Below are 22,143 nucleotides of genomic sequence, written 5' to 3'. Positions count from 1 at the left end.
AGATGATTTAGTCACAAATGCACCGTTGCTAACCACCAATTACGCTTGGCCCTTACGGCTAACCAGAGGAATCCTCAAGTGGTGTCATTGTTACTTAAGAAATATAAAGAGGTCACTACAGCAAGGAAGAAGGAAGTACTGGACCAACAATAGATTCACTAGCTTTGGTGGCAAACAAAAAGAATAGTACTTTTTAGGGCTCGCCTGGCGTTGGAGCGCGAAGCGCTCCCGCCAGCGAGTTCTATAGCCGCCTTGATCCCTGTCAAGGGAGTAGCAGCTGTGAACGAGCCCGACACAGAGCTGGGCACGAGCTGACTCAGGTCCGTGAACGCGCGGGAACGTCAACGTGCACGTTCACGCGCGTCACGCTCCTGTCCTCCCGCGTCTCTGCCGAGGCGCGCTCCAGGCCGACTTGCGGTGTGCGTCACAGCGTGTTCCAGCGGCCGGAGGTAGGTCAGTGAGGGCGGGGGGGGGGGGCGGGATTTGTTTGCTTTGTTGCTAGCTTGTTTTTAAAGCTGTTACTAAAACGGATTTTCTTTAAGTAATCTCTGAGAATTTTAAGAAATGGGTACAGAGAATGTAGGTGTATGTCAGATTTGAAAACCGGAAGGGGGCTCGCGTGCGCATGCGCATATGGAAGGTCAGATTCGTGGTGCAGCCAGTACTGCAATCCGAGCTCTGCAAACAGCTTAAGATCATCCGCTCGGGCTGCCTCGAGGGTCCCTTGTCCCGGTCTGAGCTCCTCCGTGGTTGGCAGTGGAGGCCTCCGGAGTCTTTGAATTACAAATCTAACTTAAGGGTTTGAAAACCGGAAAATTTAGACCCACCCACCCACCATTCCGTCCGTCTGTCACCCAGGTGTATCGTCCAGGAAAGTGGTGTCCAATTTAGGCCAGAATATACCTGATTCATGCCAGATTTTCAAGATTTCCACAGATTATGTAAATTGCCACCAGTTGCCTTCATTATGTAAATGTATCATACGTGTACATACTGAAAATCCGTCATCCGCCTAATGTCAAACTGTGTTGGACACCCTAGCTGCATAGCCTCATCCAGGACTTTGCAGAAATGCACTACACTTTCCAGGTAGTTACGCTGCGCACAGTGCTTACATTTTCATCAGCTCCTCCAAGTGACCAGGATTTTGGCACAGTGCATTGTAACAGGTGGCTAGTATCCATACTAATAGAAACAATGACCGTTGCATAAAAAAAGTTGTTAGCTCCCAGGTATTGTGTTTAAAACATGTATACTGATGGCCAGCTTGTCACTGTGGATCTCTTGGACCACCCTTGCTCGTGTAAGGACTATAAGGAAACTCTATTTCAGAAGATCAGCCTCCACATCCACCCAGCAGTGCTCAACCTTCACATCCACATGGCACATGCTTTTTCCTCAGCAGCTGGTTGCCGGTTCTAGCCAGGAGATTGTCCATGTAAATCACAATGGGATTTCTGACGCATCCATTTTTTTGTTTTAACAATTGCATAAATGAAGCTTCCCATTTTCAGTTTCTTTAGGCCAATAGAACAGCAGTGAATTGCATCCTATGTAGTTTTGCAGTAGAAAGCGTGGGACTTTTAGGTACTGGTCATTTACATAATCTAGCCACAATATTATAAGGGTGAGACTGGATTTTAGTTTCTGATGGGACCCAGGTACAGCATGATATGTGTCTGCATTATGTAAAACGTACTTCTAGTGATTTCATTAACATGAGGGCATCTAGCATACGTTTGACTGTATGATCACTGCAGGCTTTATTTTTTATCTCAACAAAACAAAAACAAAAGTGTGCTCAGAACTGCGGGGCTGAAATTCCACCACAAGAATTGCCAGTGCCTACTCTGATCAGGGCAGGCTAGATGGATGCTATACCATCTCGATGAGCCTCGTGAAAGACGTCTAGACTGGCTAACTAGCACCAGAATAAACGGGAACGGCCACATGGTTCAGCTACACACAGACAATTGCCATCAATCCTCCTAACCAAACAGCACAATACAAAGAGGATATGCACCTCAAGGTTGATGAGATCTGCCACATGTGACTGGCATCTTGGAGGACTCTCTCCAACTCTGTTATAGTCCTTCCCGTCCAAACAAGCATTTGCAATTCAATAGGTCTCGCATTTAGGCGACTTTCAGCTATTGACATTGCAAATAACAATGCCTTCTATTTTTGTTTTCGTTTTTAAAACATAAATAAAAGGCATTGTCATTTACAATGCCAATAGCTTAAACTCGCGTAAATGCGAGACCTATTGCATTGCAAATGCTTGTTTTTTGGTCAGCGGTGAAAGATATGCAACAGTAGAATCAGGTTTCTACTCCAATTAGCTGTAAGGTTTCTAGTGAGGCCTGGGAATCGCATTTCACTAATATTTACACAGCCATCTCTGCTGAAAATAAATTCCCTATCGCTTCCGCTCATGCAGTAGCGCACCTGACTCTGGGTGAGGTTGAAGAAGGTCAGAGCATTGGGGGAAAGGTCCCTGGCCTTATTACAGGAGTGTGGAATTTATTAAAATATCTACTTGTCCATGAGGCAAGTTGCAAAATAAATCTACTTGTCCTGTAACAAAATCCACATGTCCCTTTGTTGCCTTGTGGTTCGGCAGCAAATTATGGCAGCAATCTCATTATATAAGAGCTCTTATATAGCCTCTCTGATTATGCCAGGGCTCATACCATAGTAGTTTTTGAATACTAGCAATCCCTTTATGTTGCCACGTTTCTGCAGATCTACATTCTGGGACTGAAGGTAGTGGTAAGCAATAGTTCCAGGGTTAGAATGCTCTTTAAGTCTATGCAAATCTACTAACTTGTATGTTTTAAGGATTTTCAACAACTCTTCTCTAATCTTTTCCCATACTGAGAAATGTTGGAAATTTACTCCCGACAATGGCAGACGTAAACCTTCTTCCAGAGTTGGGAAAAAAGTGGTTGATGGGAAAATGACCTTGCAAACACTTGGGTTTTCGCATGAGCAAATCTACCCATGCAAATTTGCTCATGATAAACTGCAGTTTTCAAATATTTTCCAGGAGTACATTTCTTGCCCTACCTCTATAAATTCTTGTAAATTCACGATAGCCATACAGCTACACTTAATGCAAGGACATATACCAATGGTGCACTTTTGAGACTTTCTTTAATATTAGGGCCCCTAATTTGGTCTGGTGTTAACCACAACCTTTTGTGTTTGTTAAAATTCTCTCACCCTCTCTCTGTATCGGCTGGCTTCACTGTGAGTGACGGCATTAAGCTCTTTCACAAGGAGTATATTGGCACACAAAGTAGTTTTGTTCAGTGGCAGTAACTAATGTGCCAGTGTGTGCTTTTTTTAGACGAATTTTTTTTTGCTTTTACCAATGCTTGTTATGGTGAGGGCCCAGCAGCTCTCACATCAAGAAGGCTTTACAAAAACCATGACAAAACGTATTGCAAAACTAAAAAGATGATCACTAATTTCAGACCTTCTGGCTTTGCCAATGCTTGTTTATTTTTATGTTTCTCATAATCTTTTTGAAACTGGTTACACTGATTTTCCAATATGAATATTTTTGGGAAATACTAGCATACATCAACACAGTTTACTAAATGATGCTGCAAAGAAACGGTACCTGAAATTTCACAGTAGTTTAGCAAAATGTTTTTTTTCATACTTTAATTTTTTTGGAACATTTTGTATTGAAATCAAAGAGTTCTTAATCTTGCTCTCAAGCTTCTGCAAATATTTGCATCTAATCGGAGAATATGCTGGGAGCATTATGCATAGCCTCATATTGCTAAACTTTGAAACCGTGAGTACACATATTTATACTGTAACCGCTATCAGTAGTGCGATCAGAACCTACATTTACTTAGAGCGCTCACCCTAATAATAAAGGCTTTCAATTAATGAACCATAAATACAAGTTTGAACAGCATTAACATAGGCACACAAATAATAACTTAACTTCAGGCATTGCCCTTCCGTGGCCCTTAATGTGCTACTGCAAACTGGCAGCCAAAGGGTTTGTTCTGCAGGGGGTTGGGCCTACTTGTCCCAAGGACAAAATACATATTAAAACTTGTTGCCCTTGACCCCAAACAATATGTCCTGGGCGTCGGGCTATAGGAATTCCACATCCCTGTTATTAAGTATAACCCTGAAAATTCTGGGCTCAATTATTATTGAATGTTTTTAAGAGCCTAGCCTATTCTCCTTAACCATCACATGGTCAACCTCTATTATTGTTCCCTTTTTAGGTCCATCTAGACAGTGCATATGCTGTCTCTAAGAGACCAGCTGTAATTAGTCTAGGGGCTTCTAGTCCATCCCCCTTCTTGCCATTGCTTTTCATTTGTCTGTCAGTTTTCTTTAACCCCTTCGACGCTCATGACGAGCTGGGCTCGTCATGAGGTAGCCTCCTCGCACGCTCATGACGAGCCCAGCTCGTCATGAATAATGGGTTTTTGTAAATCCCAGCGCAGCAGCAGAATATCGACCGCACGCATGCGGTTAAAAATACTTTTTGCTAGTTGTCAGTCCTGCCTCTTTGTTCTTCTTCTTTTCTCTCTCTGTTCCTCTTACAGAGCAGGGGCAAAGTACTGTCTCGTTCCGCTATGGTTCTTTTTCTGTTCTTTGGGGGACTTTTTTTTCTTGGTTTCCTGCTCTGTTACTGTTTGTCTGCATTCTATTTCAATGCCCTAGGTGCTTACATTTAAATATAGTATTCTTCCTCCTAATGCCACAGTTGTTACTGCCCCCTCCTGCGCCATCGCTTTTATTATTTTTAGCCTTTTTTTCTAATTTTGGATATCCATAGTCAGTTGGGCTTTATTTTGGTAAGAAGTTTGGCTGGTTTTGGGCTTGTTTTTTCCTGCTGACATCTCAGAAGAACTGCAGGCTGTATACGAGCTACGTCTACAACGCTGCCTAATGCTAGAATCATTTGTTCAAAAACTATCTTCTTCAAACATATAAAAGACTATTGCATTCCACACGTGGGCAAAACATGAAGTGCTAAATATTTTAAGTGCTTTACCTTCGTCCTTCCCAGAAAGGTTCCGCTTCTGAAAGCGACACTCTACGCCAAGGCATGCTGTCATTTCATGTCAATTCCATGCAGGCTTGCTACGTGTCTCCTCTACAAAATGTCTGCATTCAGCACGCAGAGGTTGAATAGACTCTTCATTCAAGAAGGAGATACGTACATCTCTTCTCCCCTGTTTTCCTTTAATAAGGATCTGCGAGGCGCACCCCAGTTCCTTTCTGCCCTCTTATTGTGCAGCTTGCAATTTACTTAATCTCCCCTGCTTCTAACAACAACGCTTTCCACCTGGGCTCTGCATTTAAAGAGCCACAGGCTTTTACAACTCTATTAGTAAAGGGCGGCAGCAACACCTAATTAAATTACTAATTAATAAGATCACTGCTCGGGTAGCTCTTTTTTAGGTTTCGCCTGTCGAAAGCTGCGCACTGCGCAGCTTTTCGCGCAGGCGAAATCTTATGTTTACAGTATGTGTGTGTTGTCCCGCCCCTCTGTTCCATTGGCTAGCTCCATAAATGGAGGCTAGCCATTGGAACAGAGATCTGTCCTTCAATGCCGGAGCAGATTCGTGGGCGTTCCCGAGAATTTTAGGCTTTTGCCCACGTCATGCAGCGGTGGGCGTTATTTTTTTTGGGGGGGGGGGGTTTGTTGTGCTCATTTCTCCGAAGATGGCGGCCGGCGGGGGTCCTGTTCTGATGAACGCCCGCGCTCAGCTCGGGATGTCCTAGATTCCGGTGAGTGGGGAGCACTGGCACGTGTTCTTGTTGACTTCGTCGGTTGTACTTGACTCCCCATACGAAGCCTGGGTCCGTTCCCGCTCCCCTCCCGCTGTCCGTGTGCCCGTTAACCCGCCCCCCCTCCCGCTGTCCGTTTGCCCGTTCCCGCCCCCCTCCCGCTGTCCGTGTGCCCGTGCTCAATGCTTGCTTGTCTTTACTCCTGCTCCCTTCCATTGTCCGTATTGTCTTTACTCTTTCCCCCGATCCTGTTGTCTGTGTTGTCTTTATTCCCGCCTCCTCCCGTTTCTGTGTTATCTTTACTCCCGTTTTCCCTGGGGCGCCCTGCAGTTGGCTGGCATACTGGTTACAGAACTGGGTGCAGCAGATTTTTCCACCGTGCCAAAAGGGCATCTCCTGGGCAAGGCCTGATTCCCTATTTAGGGGGTGCAAATCCGTTCCAGTCCATTCACTGGGGGGCTGGGTAGAAGCTGAACGAGGTGCGCAACGCTTTTGGGGTTATAGGTCACTGCTTTCCACTACTGCCAATTGTTTGCCGAGTGGCATTTACAACTAATGTGAAAACACAATGAAATCGAATATTCTTAATTAAAATTGAGAGGAAGTGAGGCGCACCTTCTACTCCGAAGACTAGTTGTGTTTCTAAAGATGACACCTTGGTGGATAGTTTACGGGGATTGTGTTATTCTGTATTCAGACACACACCCAATGCTGGATGGAGTAAGGGCCTCTAAGATGGGATAAGAATGAGTCAGTGTTAGGACACCATGGGACAAGGTCCGGGCCCTCTACCAGCTAGCGTGCATGGGCACTGTATCTGAAACAGAAAGGGCAGAAAGACGTTTTCAGAGGGTACCCTAGAACTGCATCTTGCTGAACCTACACAAACGTGGTGCTGACTGACTGTGTAATACTCTGCTGCAGTGCTGTGTACGGAGTGCTGCGCCTTGACCCGCTCCGGCAGTGTACAGTTGTTGCCCTGGATGCATGGCTGCACCCTTCATAAGTGCACAGTGTGGTACGATGTGCGCGAGGAGGGTGGTTGAACTGTAATCCAAGGGGCTGACTGCCTCTTGCCTTTCCCACACAGTGTGTGCAATGATATTCGTGGGGGGATAGCTCGGTGTCCTTTGCGGTTTATAGCTCTGAACACTGGGGGGGTGGCTGCAGTGCTATGCAAGTGGCGAGTATCTGCATGGTGGTAAACATGGGTAGTGAAGTGTGGTATGTTAGGTGGGTATATGCTACTTACCCTTAGGCCAGGAGTTGGTACCTGCACTGTTGTCCTAGGTGTGCATAGCTTCATATTTTTCTCTGTCCCTGCTCAGTGTGCAGTGTGGCGCCAGGGGCGATTGGCTCTCCTTCCACACCCTCCAGTGTTCCCCCTGGGCTGTGTATACGTATTTTGCTGTTTAGTCCATGTGTTGGGTGGTTGCACAATAGTGTCTGTGCTGCTTGTGTAGTGCTGTGTACGTGTATGTGCAAAAGGCTGTGGCTAATTGTTCCCAAACAGTGTGGAGGAACCCTGCAGTGTAATGTATGGCGTGGGCAGCTGAATCTTGTCACACAACAGTTTGCAGAGTTTGGAAGAGGTGGGTAGCTAAACCTTGCTGTTCATGGTGTGGGTTGCTGTACACGGGTGTCCCTCCACATTCTGCACTGCACTGGGTGGGTAGCTGACCGTACACATTCTTGTGTCATCTATGTGGTGGTTATTTTCACCTTGTCCCTGCAAAGCGTACATTGTTGTGTTGTGCATGGGGTAGTTGGCGGCACCTTACTGTCTTTGCATACCATGCAGTGCTGTGCATGAGGTGAGTGGCCTTCCCTACAAACCGTGCAGTGCTATTCCTACGGTGGGTGCCTGCAGCTTGTTGCCCCTGCGTATTGTGCAGTGCTGGGCATGAGGTGTATGGGGTCCCTGCAAACGGTGCTGTGCCTGGGGTGGGTGCCTGCAGCTTGCTGCCCATGTGTATTGTGCAGTGCTGTGCATGAGGCAAATGGCGACCCTGCAAACGGTGCTATGCTGTGCCTGGGGTGGGTGCCTGCAGCTTGCTGGTCAACACTCCTGTTCCTCCACATTCTACAGTATCAGGCAGAGGGAGGGTGCAGTTTTGGCTTAATTTGAATTGCCGCTCCTCCACAGGGTGCAGTATTGTGTGCGTGTGGGGGGAAGAGGGCGGGGGGAGGTGACAGCACCTTTGATGCCCCATCAGTGTGCAGTGTTGTGCATGGAGTGAGTGGCTGCGCCTTGCTATTTGCACATTGTACAGTGTTATGTGTGGGCTGAATGGTTGAAGCCTCCTGTCCCTCCACATTCGGCAGTATTGTGGATGGAGTGGATAACTGCACTGTGCTGACCCAGCACAGTATACAGTGTTGCCCACGGGGTGATTGGCTTTCTCTGCGCCGTGTGCAGTATTGTGCGTGAGGTGAATGACTGCACCTTGCTGCCCCAGCACAATATATAGTGTTACCTGTAGGGTGAGTGACTGCTCCTGCATAGTGTGCTGTGTTGTACATGGGCACGTGGCAGCCCCTAGACAGTGTTGTGCATGAGTTGAGTGGCTGCGCCTTGCGGCCCCAGCAGAGTATGCAGTGTTGCCCATAGGGTGGGTGGCTGCCCATGCACACTGTGCTGTGTTGTGCATGGGGTGCATGGCTGCCCCTGCACAGTGTGCTGTGTTGCCCATAGGGTGAGTGGCTGCCCCTGCACATTGTGCTGTGTTGTGCATGGGGTACATGCCTGCCCCTGCACAGTGTTGTGCATGAGGTGAGTTGTTGCGCCTTGTGGCCCCATCAGAGTATACAGTGTGGCCCATAGGGTGAGTGGCTGCCCCTGCACAGCGTGCTGTGTTGTACATGGGGTTAGTGGTTGCACCTTTAGTGCCCCTGCACAGTATACCGTGTTGCCCATACAGTGAGTGGCTGCCCCTGCACAGTGTGCTGTGTTGCCCATAGGGTGAGTGGCTGCCCCTGCACAGTATGCTGTCTTGTGCATGGTATGCACTGTACATATACCTCATTGAGGTCACGTGAATTACAGTCGTTTCTAGTGCATTACCTGCAGACACTGCAGTCCATAAAGGACAGAGCACCAACCACCACGCCACATTCCTAGTCTGTGCTAACTAGAGCTTATGCACTTTCATTCACAGGATGGCCACATAAGGTAACAAAAATGCCTTGTCTGAGCTGCGCCTGCTGATCGCTTTAGCCTCAGGCACAGCGAGCGGGACTTCTGAACCTAGAATGCGTGGGGGTGGAGAGGGGGGTGTTAGGAAGGGGCCTGAAGAAAGGATGCTTTGGTTTGGTCCATTACTTGTGAGCTGCTAGGTCCGCTACTGTACCTCCCAGGAGGCTGCAGCGTGAGGCTGTGGGGGCGGGGTGGTGGAGCTGAGGTGTTTCTCGCGGTGCTTGCTTCCCTGCCCCCTCGCTGTGCTTGCTTCCCTACCCCCTCGCTGTGCTGGCTCTCCTGAGTGTGTGTGTGGCTTTGGTTGGGTGTGTGTGGCTTTGCTTGGGTGTGTGTGGCTCTGGGTGGGTGTGTGTGGCTCTGGGTGGGTGTGTGTGGCTCTGGGTGGGTGTGTGTGGCTCTGGGTGGGTGTGTGTGGCTCTGGGTGGGTGTGTGTGGCTCTGGGTGGGTGTGTGTGGCTCTGGGTGGGTGTGTGTGGCTCTGGGTGGGTGTGTGTGACTCTGGGTGGGTGTGTGTGACTGGGTGGGTGTGTGTGGCTCTGGGTGGGTGTGTGTGGCTCTGGGTGGGTGTGTGTGGCTCTGGGTGGGTGTGTGTGGCTCTGGGTGGGTGTGTGTGGCTCTGGGTGGGTGTGTGTGGCTCTGGGTGTGACTCTCTCTGTGTGTGACTCTCTCTGTGTGTGGCTCTCTCTGTGTGTGGCTCTCTCTGTGTGTGGCTCTCTCTGTGTGTGTGGCTCTCTGTGTGTGTGGCTCTCTCTGTGTGTGTGGCTCTCTGTGTGTGTGGCTCTCTGTGTGTGTGGCTCTCTGTGTGTGTGGCTCTGTGTGTGTGTGGCTCTGTGTGTGTGTGGCTCTGTGTGTGTGTGGCTCTGTGTGTGTGTGTGGCTCTGTGTGTGTGTGTGTGGCTCTGTGTGTGTGTGTGGCTCTGTGTGTGTGTGTGGCTCTGTGTGTGTGTGTGGCTCTGTGTGTGTGTGTGGCTCTGTGTGTGTGTGTGGCTCTGTGTGTGTGTGTGGCTCTGTGTGTGTGTGTGGCTCTCTGTGTGTGTGTGTGGCTCTCTGTGTGTGTGTGTGGCTCTGTGTGTGTGTGGCTCTGTGTGTGTGTGGCTCTCTGTGTGTGTGTGTGGCTCTCTGTGTGTGTGTGTGTATGGGTCTGTGTGTGTGTGTGGGTCTGTGTGTGTGTGTGTGGGTCTGTGTGTGTGTGTGTGGGTCTGTGTGTGTGTGTGTGGGTCTGTGTGTGTGTGTGTGGGTCTGTGTGTGTGTGTGTGGGTCTGTGTGTGTGGGGCTCTGTTGGTGTGTGTGGGTCTGTGTGTGGGTCTGTGTGTGGGTCTGTGTGTTTTTGTGTGGCATTTGCTAGAGATTAAACTATTGGCATTGTAAATGACAATGCCATTTATTTATCTGTTTTCAAAACCAACACATAAATACAAATTTTGTCATTTACAATGCCTATAGCTCAAACTTTTCAAAAGGCGAAACCATTGCATTGTAAATGCTTGTTTATCAACCTCTTAGTCTGCGTTTGCAAAACAATCAGCGCTGCATTTAAAAGCATGGTCCTTTCAGGGGGGGGCAGGGGGGAGGTTGCTTCAACTTGACTCCGTCACCCCGTGCTTTCTCCAACAATTCCACCCCAGAGAATTCTGAGATGGCCACAGCCATATCGAGCTGTCTGTGTAAAGGGTGGCAACTACATTGTACAAGTGAGTGACTTGCTAATTAAATAGGAGGACTGCTTTTCATCATATTTGTTTTCCTTTTCCCTCTTCTCCTCACTACAGCGCTGCTTCCGCTTCGCATAATCTCCCTGTATCTTCCCTTAACAACACTTCCCGCCCTGGACTGACCTTATCATTGTAAAATAGCTGCAGGCGTTTCCTGCTCTCTTTCTAGAGGGCGTTACTGGAAAAAGGGTATACCCATTTAAGTCACTGGTACCTGGGTGTAGTACGGTACATGGAAAGAGGGGTCCCAGTACACAGCGTATTTAAGGAGTAAAGTGAAAAACTTGACATAAGAAACATAAATATAAACAGAAAATTCATATACTTCTAGGGAACACTGGTATTTAATCACAGTGTGCCTACAAGTTCAGTATATCACACAAAAAGTATCATCATATAATCAGAAAAAACATTTATACCCCAAGATGTGAGGGAAAAACAGGGGTGTGTGTGAGAAAATACGTGCAAATATTTGGGAAGGGTTGAAAGGTAAAGGTGCTGGTCGCAAGACCAATGTTAATAGACAAAAGATACTGGCTTCAACATAGAGCCAGATGAGGAAAAACAATGAATGTTCATCAAGTATCAGGCAAAACCATGCGCCATGCGCCTATGTGGTAGTCCTCAGATTGTGGCGCAAGCTGGCAAAAGGGTAGGTTGTCGATGTTTCGACCCCAAATGAAAAGCTAGGTGTCCTAATAACCTTAGAAGGGGATCTTCATCAGGACTGGGGTGGGGTGGCGGGGCAAGGTTACCGTGAATTGTACATGGATGGTTGGGCCAAAAGGCTCCAATCTAGGGAGAATAAGAAGATGGGGGCCAGGAAGAATCCAGGGTCCCATTCGCTCTATTGAATAATAACAAGCCGCCAGGCAGGTCAGCTGTATCTGATGGCGCGGTCGATGCTCCAGTAGTGAGCTGAAGTTAGATATTACATTGCCCACCGGTGTTAACAGTAATTTTGGCATCTCCTTGGACACAGTGTTAACCAGTCTGAGAGCACATACAAGTTATTCCCTTCAGGGTGTGCACTAAACAAAAACACCACTCCTATATGTTTTAACAAGCAATTATGTTGCTTCACATACTTCACCAGTAGCTGAGATTAATTCAAGCATTCCACCCATTACTTTTTGCTTGTTTGTCAGTGCGATAGGCATGCTCAAATATGGGCCCAGTGCGCACTGTGGCACAGTACTCGTGCTATAATTCACTGCTGAGTCCTAACTAGAAAGAAACCTGCCTGGCGTTTTTTATGGTCCTAGTTATTTTTAGAATGTTCAGAAGGTATGTTTTGAAATTGTTGCATACTGGCCTAGTGATGCTCGGGAAGCATTCCACATAATTTCAACACTACATATGTTAAACACATCTACAGAGGCTTATCAGTTTGTGTCTGTGTATTTATTCTTCTGGGTACTGGTAGTCAATTATGTAAAGACACCATAGGCGCAATCCTTTTATTGAACTAATATATCCACTTGAGACTGTGTTTCACAGGGCAACCTGACAGTACTATAATGTAACAATTTCTCAAAGAAGTGACCCCAACTCGCAAGACAACTTCTCCTAGAAGGTATAGTTTAGGTAGGTATAAGATAGCTATTTGTGACAGCCATGAAGAAGCTATAGGCAATCTGCCGAGCAAAACAGGCGTTGGCTGTGATCCTACCTTAAGTAGTAACTCCTCTAACGTCATAAACCCTAAGTAGCTTTGCAACACTGCTATTTCACAGCAAAAAAACACCCTCCAGGACTTAACATTCATACAAAATGACAGATATATTCTCCCAGATCTCATTTAAAGAACTTGAACTGTTATGGTCATGTCGTTTTAAGAATCAAACACGGCAGTGATGTATTTACCGGCTTCCCTAAAACTTGTACCGCACAAGTAAAAGTTGTTCTTAAAACAGCAGCCAAACTCTTCCCAAGAACTAGGAAAGTCAATCACATTAAATCAGTTCTGGCAACAAAAAACTGTCTATCACTACAAACAGTGAAATGCATTGGCTATGGTTGACTCTCAATAAAGTTTAAACATAGTCACTGGGAGCATGTGCTCATATGAGCTAGTGCTCATACCAGAAGGTGGTATCCGTCATCATTGGGCTGGCGCCTAGAATGTATTAAATATTGTAGAAAATATATCATTAAATACCACAACATACCACTCCACCACACAAAATACCATTCCACATAATTACACTCTAGAACACTCAATCCCACTCCACATAATTCCAGTACACCCAATAACACATTATCCTCTTAATTCCACTACATAGATCCACACCACACACATTCAGCAACAAAACAATTCCAAAACAACCCACATAATTCCACTCTACATCCCCTCCAAACCAAAACACATGGGTAAAAGACATTATTATTTATAACGCCAATACCACTAACTCTCACAAATGTAAGACCAATTTGCATTGCAAATGCTTGTTTAAAAAGGGCGACCCCTGGCAACCTAGTTGTTATAGGCCCACCTCTCTAATCAATATCATATTAAGGATTTTGGGAAGGGTTCTATATAATCGGATAAAGGAATGGGCAGAGAAGTTCATCCTATATCCATGCCAGTAAGGTTTTAGGTCCAACGTCGGCACAGTCTACCAGTGCCTTAACCTCAAACTGCTCATTAGGAAATAAACAGGAGCCCAGCATTCTCTGTTTATAGATTTGACCTCCGCATTTGATTGCGTCAATCACTCTAAGTCTAAGCTGTGGTCAAATCTTTTAGCATGTGGGATGGACAAAGCACTGGTGCAATTTCTAGTTTATTTGCACAGGGACATGGAGGTCAGAATTAGAATAAATACTCCGTGGAAGATATCTAGAAATGTAGGTATTTTCTGGGCGTGAGATAAGGATGTGTTTTAGGCTAACTTTTATTCATTTATATATTAATAATCTGCACCCTTTCTTATTAACCATTACCTGAAGTTGAATGTGACAGTTTATTGAAACATTAGAACGGGCAGATTGATTGCAAGGTACCGGCCTACACTATTGGGCTTTTGGGAGTGCAGCTTATTGTTCTGCTTTTGGGCTGGTCCTGTAAAATATTTGTTATGCTTCCTCTTAAGCAGATCTTGATTTAAATTTTTTTTTTTTTACCCTGCCCGTGTAATTTGAGTCCAGCGCAATCCATACTGCATTTCCTTTTTTCTGTGGATTTTATTCTTTGTTTGCAAAGCGTATTTTGCTAACCTTAATTCAGATACACAAGGTCACTGAATTTTAGGGCAATATTTAGTTTGTTACGTCAACTTAATGATGAGTACATTGCTCATATAGGTGCTTTCTTGAGAACCGCTGTCCGAGTCCGCTTTACGATGAACACTGTTTACATAACAATGCAGCACTGTCCCATGCATGGCTGACATGTCATGAAATTTAAATATGTATTTTTATTAATTGTTTTGAATTATCTATAGGTTTTATTGTATATTCTGTGTGTTTTTATTGTGTTTTCATGGACTTTTATGGATACTTGTGTACCCGAGTAAAGATTTAATTGAATCCATGATCCAACGGCTTGTCATTCTAAAACATGATTTTGTCAGTAGAAAAGATATCCAGTTAAACAGCCCAAATAATTTGTGTATATAGAAGTACACACTTTTTTTGGGAGAAAAAAATACTTCTATGTTTTATATTTAGTGATGAGTTGGGGTTAGGTGCAATGTGAAATCCCTCTGAATTAAACATTTTTGTAATGTTAAAACAGATAGTGTTGTATTTATTAGCAGCTCAGGCTTTATTCCTTTTAACATGTCAACTATGTTTGTGGCCTGTGACCTTTCATTTTTTAAAGTTCAGTGCACAATTGCAGTCACTTGTGCATTACAACTATACTCGATGGCCATTCACTCACTGAGAGCCCCCTGCTTAAGCGCTTTTGTTGTGGGAATGCTTTTTTAATTTTAATTTATTGCAGTTTTCTTTTTCTTACATACCCATCTAATTAACTGTTTTATCAAATAACATTAAGTGGATGAACACAAAGTTGTCTGGAAGTCTAAGGACACCAAGTGAGTGAGGCGATGACTAAAAGGGCCAAGGGTCTACATTTGCAGTACATGAACATCTAGAATGAGTAACTCAATGGATATGGCTATTACTGGAGGCTCTAAACAGATTGATGAAAAGATCCCAGTCATGATGAACACCCGTAGTTCACGGAATATTGACACTGGGAAAGCTCAAACCTTCTTTTCAAAAAGACAACAAACACTCACCCACTGAGAAGCATGCTTCATCACAAGATTTGCGCTCCTCTTCATGATCTGATATTGTTGTCAGTTTTACGTTCCCAAAGGAGCTCCTAGAGCAGAATTGTTACATCTGTGCCCTTTTTCTTTGACTTCAAGATTCCACATTCTTGACAGGTGTGACATAAAGGTACTCTATCTCCTCGTGCCAGTCACAAGCAAAAAAGACCTAAAAATGATTACATTTTATCACAATAGGTTAAATTTCTCTTTATCACTACCTCATAGCCACAAACCTAAACAAAAGAGTTTACAAAAGCTGTCCATGCCTATTCTGGTCAACATGTTACAGGGTACTTTGGCATTCCTCAGAACGAAGGCCTTTTTTTATTTGTGCATCACCACAACAGCTGTGTGACGTACAGTGACTAGGAGCCTTTTCTGTTAATAGGCATATTTGACATACCAATTTCTCACTGGTCCCAGAAAGACTGATCTCTGAAGATTTGAATGCCTTACTGGGGAGATGGCGAACCCAAAAAGTACCCCCCATCTCTTTACCTTTATAGGTTGGGTTTTCTTGTGTTTCCGAACATTGGAGCTCCTTTCCTGGGTCTATTTCAGCATCTATTCAGATCCTTCAATACTCTGAGTTTAGGTAAGAGTATATCGGAGAATATACTAAAGCCTCAAATTAATCAGCCTCTCGCTTCTCTAGAGTCGTAGAAAAACGATAGAACTTTCTTTGTCTGCTACCTATACCTAATGCTTACTCTCTACTCTTGAGGCGGAAAGCCGGGAGGTGAGAGACACGTAGCGAATTGTGCTGAAAGCTAAGCTTCGATTTTAAGATTTTTAGCTTGTGTTTTTCTGTGTATTGTGGCTAAATAGCCGATTTTAAACCTATTATACGGGGAATACTGCAATGTGACAGATCGTCGATTTTAGACTTTTAGCTCACATTATTTTAAAGCACACACTGTTAAAACACTTGATTTCCACCTACCTTAGACCCCGGCTGGACCCCCCCGCAGCCGATCTTGGCGCTGCTAGGGGGCAGGAAAATCAAGCAAACAGCCGCCATCGTGGGGGAGGTGTGAGGGGAGCGCTGCTGCTGCCTGGCCACGCCCACCCCGAGACACTCCTCCAAAAAATGTCTGGCCCTCACAGGAGGCGTAGCGGGCGCGCCGGAAGCGCGCCGAAGGCGCGCCAAAGGCAAGCCCGTCTGTGCCCGTCCGGGATCGCCCGGGATCAGGGGCAGGGCCCTCTGTAGGTTCCAACCTCCGGAAAAGTTATAGCGCCCTATAACTACGGAAGCTTTGTCCCCCTCTAGAATATCCCTGTCGACATAGTCTAAATGTAAACAATCAAGAGAAAAAGTGTGCACACTGCGCCTTCTCGGTTAAAAGACAACTGGGACCGAGACACAAAGGGAAGATACTGAACCTGGCCTTACTAAACTGCCGCTCCCTAGGGAAACACAAGATGGAGGTATACGACTACCTAACAGACGGTCGAATAGATGCCCTCTTTCTCACGGAAACGTGGCTGAACGCCACATCGGCACCAGACATATTGGTGGCCCTCCCACCAGGATACGATATCAAAAGAATAGACAGACCAAAGGGAAAAGGGGGAGGAATCGCTATAATTCACAAACAAGATCTGATCTGCACCCTAGAGGGTAGGGATCTTGACAAAAGCAAAACAGGCCTCTTCTCCATCTCAGTGCACCAGGGATACTGCATCAGGGGATATCTTATATATCGCCCCCCGGGCCCCGCAGCCACTTTCCCCACACAACTGATGGAAACCCTTACGCTCTCTGCTCTAAAACATGAAAGACTCCTCCTGCTAGGGGATTTAAACTATCATTTTGATAACCCCAAGAACAACGAGGCCCAAGAAATTAAACAGGAGCTAGCTGGCATCCAGATGCTACTTAAATCAGAACATCCAACTCACTGTCAGGGACATCTCCTGGATCCCATCTTTGCCAACTGGGATGCCTTAACCATAGAGCCACCCACTCCAGTTATATGGTCCGACCACCTCCTTGTAACTTTTAGGGTATCGGTACCGGACGATGGAGCACACAAGGAACCCACCCACGCCAACAAACGTAGGAAATGGGCTAAATTCTCCACAGAGGCCTTCAATAAAATCATAACACTAGAAGCCCCCCCTGGAGACAAAGATATAGAATCCGCCTGCTTAAATCTTAATAAGCTGATCCTAAAGGCGCTTGATCATACAGCACCATGGACTCAGAAGGATCCGGTAAGACGGACCAAATCCGCCCCTTGGTTCAACGGTGAACTCCGTGACCAAAAAGCAAAATGCAAAAACTACGAGAGGAAATGGCGGATACACTACCTTAAGGAAGACAGAACTGAATATAAGAACAGTCTTAAAATATACCATGCACTAATTCGAAAAACTAAGAAATCCTACTTCTGTACGAGAATCAAAGACGCCGACAATTCCACGAAGGAAATGTTCTTAGTATACAGAGAACTCTCTGATCTTACCTCATTAGCCACCTCCATGACGGGATCAGTCAAAACGTGCGACTTAATAGCCGAGTTCTTTGCAAACAAAGTGGACAAAATCTACGCTGGCTTCCCAGACAAGGCCAGAGCAGGCAGGGAACAGGAAGACAACCACATACAGGCACAGGAGGATAAATGTCTCTCATTATTCATAGTTCCGCCCAAGGAAACCCTATGCTGTATAGCAAACAGTATTAAATCGGGATCACCGAGCGATCCAGCAACCCCCAAAAGACTCCATGGTAGCATCACCACCCTGGAACCCCATATTAGTCACCTCCTGGCTCTCTCTTTTAGTACAGGACAAGTCCCCATCCCATGGAAAAAAGCGACTGTCCTGCCTCTGAGGAAAAAACCCAATATCAGTATAGAAAAGTTGGACAACCTCAGACCCATCTCCCTTCTTCCCTACTTCGCAAACATCGCTGAGAAAGCTGTGAATATACAGCTCTCAGCATTTGCTGAAGCTAATGGACTTCTCCATCCCTCTCAGTCGGGATTTCGAGCCCTTCACTCGACCGAGTCGGCCCTGCTGTCTTCAACAGAAGCCCTACGAGGATATGCTGATAAGGGCCAAACGGAGGCACTAATTCTCCTTGATCTTAGTGCCGCCTTCTACACTGTAGCCCACCACACACTGCTACAGTGTCTGAAAAAGGAAGGAGTGAGAGGAAAAGCCTGGGAATGGATGAAATCCTTCCTAACCGACCAAACCTTCCAGGTCGCCCAGGGCCAGTTTAAGTCCAAGGAAATAAAACTCAATCAGGGAGTGCCACAGGGCTCCAGTCTCAGCCCCACTCTTTTCAATCTATACGTGGCCCCCGTAGGCGGAATTACAGACACGTTTGGGGTTGAGATAGTATCGTATGCTGACGATACGCAATTGACTGTAACCCTAACGCAACCAGAGAAGCAAAGTGCCACCAACTTTGCGGCCTGTATGCAGAAGGTGGCACTCTGGATGGCAGACAATTGCCTCCACCTGAATGGTAACAAAACTGAGGTATTGATCATAGGCAAAGCACCATCAGTATGGACTTCAGCATGGTGGCCGGAAGAGCTGGGTGAACTGCCCACTCCAAGCCATTTAGTAAAGAACTTAGGGGTCTGGTTAGACAAAAACCTTACGCTCGACCACCAGACCAAACAGGTAGCAGGAACCTGTTTCGGGATACTACGTGTCCTTAGGAAAACGCTCGACCTTATGCCCGTACCAGTGCGCCAGACCATAGTCTGATAACATCTAGACTAGACTATGGGAACGTTCTGTATCTTGGAGCTAACGAAAAAAGTATTTCTAGACTTTAACGAATACAGAACGCAGCGGCCCGTCTGATCCTACAACTACCCAGGAGAGCCTCATCTAAAATAGCTCTGAAAACCCTCCACTGGCTCCCGATCAGGGAACGGGTGACTTTCAAAGCCCTGTGTACAGGTCATCGCATACTGCATGACAAAGGTCCTAGATACCTACATGGTCTTCTGAAATGGTACGAACCCACCCGCCAACTGAGATCATGTGGGACGGGGCAGGTTCTTGTCCCGAGGGTCCAAACAGCCAAAATGGGTGGAAAATCCTTCAGAGTCCAAACTGCCAAGAAATGGAACCAACTGCCAGTGGAACTGCGTACCGAACCATCTGAAACAAAATTCAGGAAAGACCTGAAAACACTACTCTTCCCTAGCAACTAAAATCGAATGAAGCGTCAGCAACGAATCACTACTATTAGCATTTACAGCGCGGGGACACACTTGCTAGTGTAACCAGGCGCTTTACAAAATACTAATAAATAAATAAATACCATATTGTTTTATGTAGCAATGAAAAGTGTCATGCGCCGTTGCATCTCCTAATTAATATCACAATTGCCCAATGTGGGGTTTGCTTTAATGGCATAGCTGATTATGCATTACTTGGTACAGGTAAATTAATACATTTGTTTTTGATACATTTATTTGCTTCGTTGTAGGTGATATAAGTCCTCCATTAACAAGAAGTAAAGCACAGTCTACTGGAATACAGGTGTATAATGCAGGTAAGCAATGAAAAATACTTTATCCTTTAAATCAGAGTTGATGTGTCGGGGCTGTGCTGGAAGGTTTATGCTACTTTTTGTTGCTTGTCAAAAGAGAGATGGTGCTCCATACGCGAGGAGAGCTTTTTAGGTCTCGGCAACGAGAACTATTGTCGCCGTGTAAGCTCGCAAGGGAGTACAGAGCGGTGCACGAGCCGACCAGGGTCTGTGGACGCGCACACACAAAGGCAGGCAGGCAGGCACACACCAGACACACACAGACAGACACACGCACGCACACACACACACACACACCCTCCCTCTCTGCCCACTCCCTCTCTGCCGCCCCCCTCTACCCCCACTCACCGGCCCCCTCTACCCCCACTCACCGGGCTCTTTCCCTCTGCAGCGGGTCAGTCACGGCAGCAGGCAGGCTCGGTGTCTTCTCCGGCGATCTTCAGCTGATGTGCACGCTCACGCTGCGTCTCCTGCGCGCCCACCACGCTGTTTCGCGCCCGTTGATCCTCAGCTTGTGATTACTACTCCTTCTAACCCGGATTCTAAATTACTATTTCTTGGTTCTCTAACTCCACTCTGTTGATTCGTAACAAACTGATATTCAGCACATTTAACAGTCTCGCTTTTGCTTCTCATAAATACAATAAGATTATTTTAAGCAATGTCTACCCTTCTTTTGGTTCTGTGCCTATTATGCTTCGGACTATAGAGTTTTAGAAAGTGTGGTGGAAGATTCCATGATATCAGTGGTGTGCACAGTGCAGAGTGAGTGTGCAGAGTGCAGAGTAGTGAGTGCAGAGTAGTGAGTGCAGAGTAGTGAGTGCAGAGTAGTGAGTGCAGAGTAGTGAGTGCGCAGAGTAGTGAGTGCGCAGAGTAGTGAGTGCGCAGAGTAGTGAGTGCGCAGAGTAGTGAGTGCGCAGAGTAGTGAGTGCGCAGAGTAGTGAGTGCGCAGAGTAGTGAGTGCGCAGAGTAGTGAGTGCGCAGAGTAGTGAGTGCGCAGAGTAGTGAGTGCGCAGAGTAGTGAGTGCGCAGAGTAGTGAGTGCGCAGAGTAGTGAGTGCGCAGAGTGCGCAGAGTAGTGAGTGCGCAGAGTAGTGAGTGCGCAGAGTAGTGAGTGCGCAGAGTAGTGAGTGCGCAGAGTAGTGAGTGCGCAGAGTAGTGAGTGCGCAGAGTAGTGAGTGCGCAGAGTAGTGAGTGCGCAGAGTAGTGAGTGGTGAGTGCAGAGTAGTGAGTGGTGAGTGCAGAGTAGTGAGTGGTGAGTGCAGAGTAGTGAGTGTGCAGAGTAGTGAGTGCAGAGTAGTGAGTGCAGAGTAGTGAGTGCAGTGCAGTGAGTGCAGTGCAGTGCAGGTATGTGCAGTGCAGGTGAGTGCAGTGCAGTGGAGTGCAGTGCAGTGCAGGTGAGTGCAGTGCAGTGCAGTGCAGGTCAGAGCAGTGCAGGTCAGAGCAGTGCAGTGCAGTGCAGGTGAGTGCAGTGCAGGTGTGTGCAGTGCAGGTGTGTGCAGTGCAGGCGAGTGCAGTGCAGTGCAGGTGAGTGTAGTGCAGTGCAGGTGAGTGCAGTGCAGATGAGTGCAGTGCAGTGCAGGTGAGTGCAGTGCAGTACAGGTGAGTGCAGTGCAGTACAGGTGAGTGCAGTGCAGGTGAGTGCAGTGCAGTGCAGGTGAGTGCAGTGCAGGTGAGTGCAGTGCAGGTGAGTGCAGTGCAGGTGAGTGCAGTGCGTGCAGTGCAGGTGAGTGCAGTGCGTGCAGTGCAGGTGAGTGCAGTGCAGTGCAGGTGAGTGCAGTGCAGTGCAGGTGAGTGCAGTGCAGTGCAGGTGAGTGCAGTGCAGTGCAGGTGAGTGCAGTGCAGTGCAGGTGTGTGCAGTGCAGGTGTGTGCAGTGCAGGCGAGTGTAGTGCAGTGCAGGTGAGTGTAGTGCAGTGCAGGTGAGTGCAGTGCAGATGAGTGCAGTGCAGTGCAGGTGAGTGCAGTGCAGTACAGGTGAGTGCAGTGCAGTACAGGTGAGTGCAGTGCAGGTGAGTGCAGTGCAGTGCAGGTGAGTGCAGTGCAGGTGAGTGCAGTGCAGGTGAGTGCAGTGCAGGTGAGTGCAGTGCAGGTGAGTGCAGTGCAGGTGAGTGCAGTGCGTGCAGTGCAGGTGAGTGCAGTGCAGGTGAGTGCAGTGCAGTGCAGTGCAGGTGAGTGCAGTGCAGGTGAGTGCAGTGCAGGTGAGTGCAGTGCAGGTGAGTGCAGGTGAGTGCAGTGCAGGTGCAGTGCAGGTGCAGTGCAGTGCAGGTGAGTGCAGTGCAGGTGAGTGCAGGTGAGTGCAGTGCAGGTGAGTGCAGGCGAGTGCAGTGCAGGCGAGTGCAGTGCAGGTGAGTGCAGTGCAGTGCAGGTGAGTGCAGTGCAGGTGAGTGCAGTGCAGGTGAGTGCAGTGCAGGTGAGTGTAGTGCAGTGCAGGTGAGTGCAGTGCAGGTGAGTGCAGTGCAGTGCAGTGCAGGTGAGTGCAGTGCAGTGCAGGTGAGTGCAGTGCAGGTGAGTGCAGGTGAGTGCAGTGCAGTGCAGTGCAGGTGAGTGCAGTTGAGTGCAGTGCAGTGCAGTGCAGGTGAGTGCAGTTGAGTGCAGTGCGCGGTGAGTGCAGTGCAGTGCTGGTGAGTGCAGTTGAGTGCAGTGCAGGTGAGTGC

The 22,143-nt window shown here is 47.1% G+C and overlaps 1 protein-coding gene across 4 annotated transcripts in view; it reads left to right on the top strand.

Moving 5' to 3' along the window:
* Positions 1 to 22,143, top strand: part of LOC144755092 (uncharacterized) — a 306,910-nt gene that overhangs the window by 4,997 nt on the left and 279,770 nt on the right. For all 4 annotated transcript variants that reach the window (XM_078643592.1, XM_078643601.1, XM_078643611.1 and 1 more), the window contains exon 2: positions 19,427 to 19,492. In XM_078643592.1, the coding sequence (XP_078499718.1) occupies positions 19,427 to 19,492 (66 nt within the window). The remainder of the gene's footprint in view (positions 1 to 19,426; positions 19,493 to 22,143) is intronic.

Source organism: Lissotriton helveticus, chromosome 1_1 (assembly GCF_964261635.1).
Source record: "Lissotriton helveticus chromosome 1_1, aLisHel1.1, whole genome shotgun sequence".
NCBI classification, from domain to species: Eukaryota; Metazoa; Chordata; class Amphibia; order Caudata; family Salamandridae; genus Lissotriton; species Lissotriton helveticus.
This window is presented reverse-complemented; position numbering and strand designations above follow the sequence as displayed.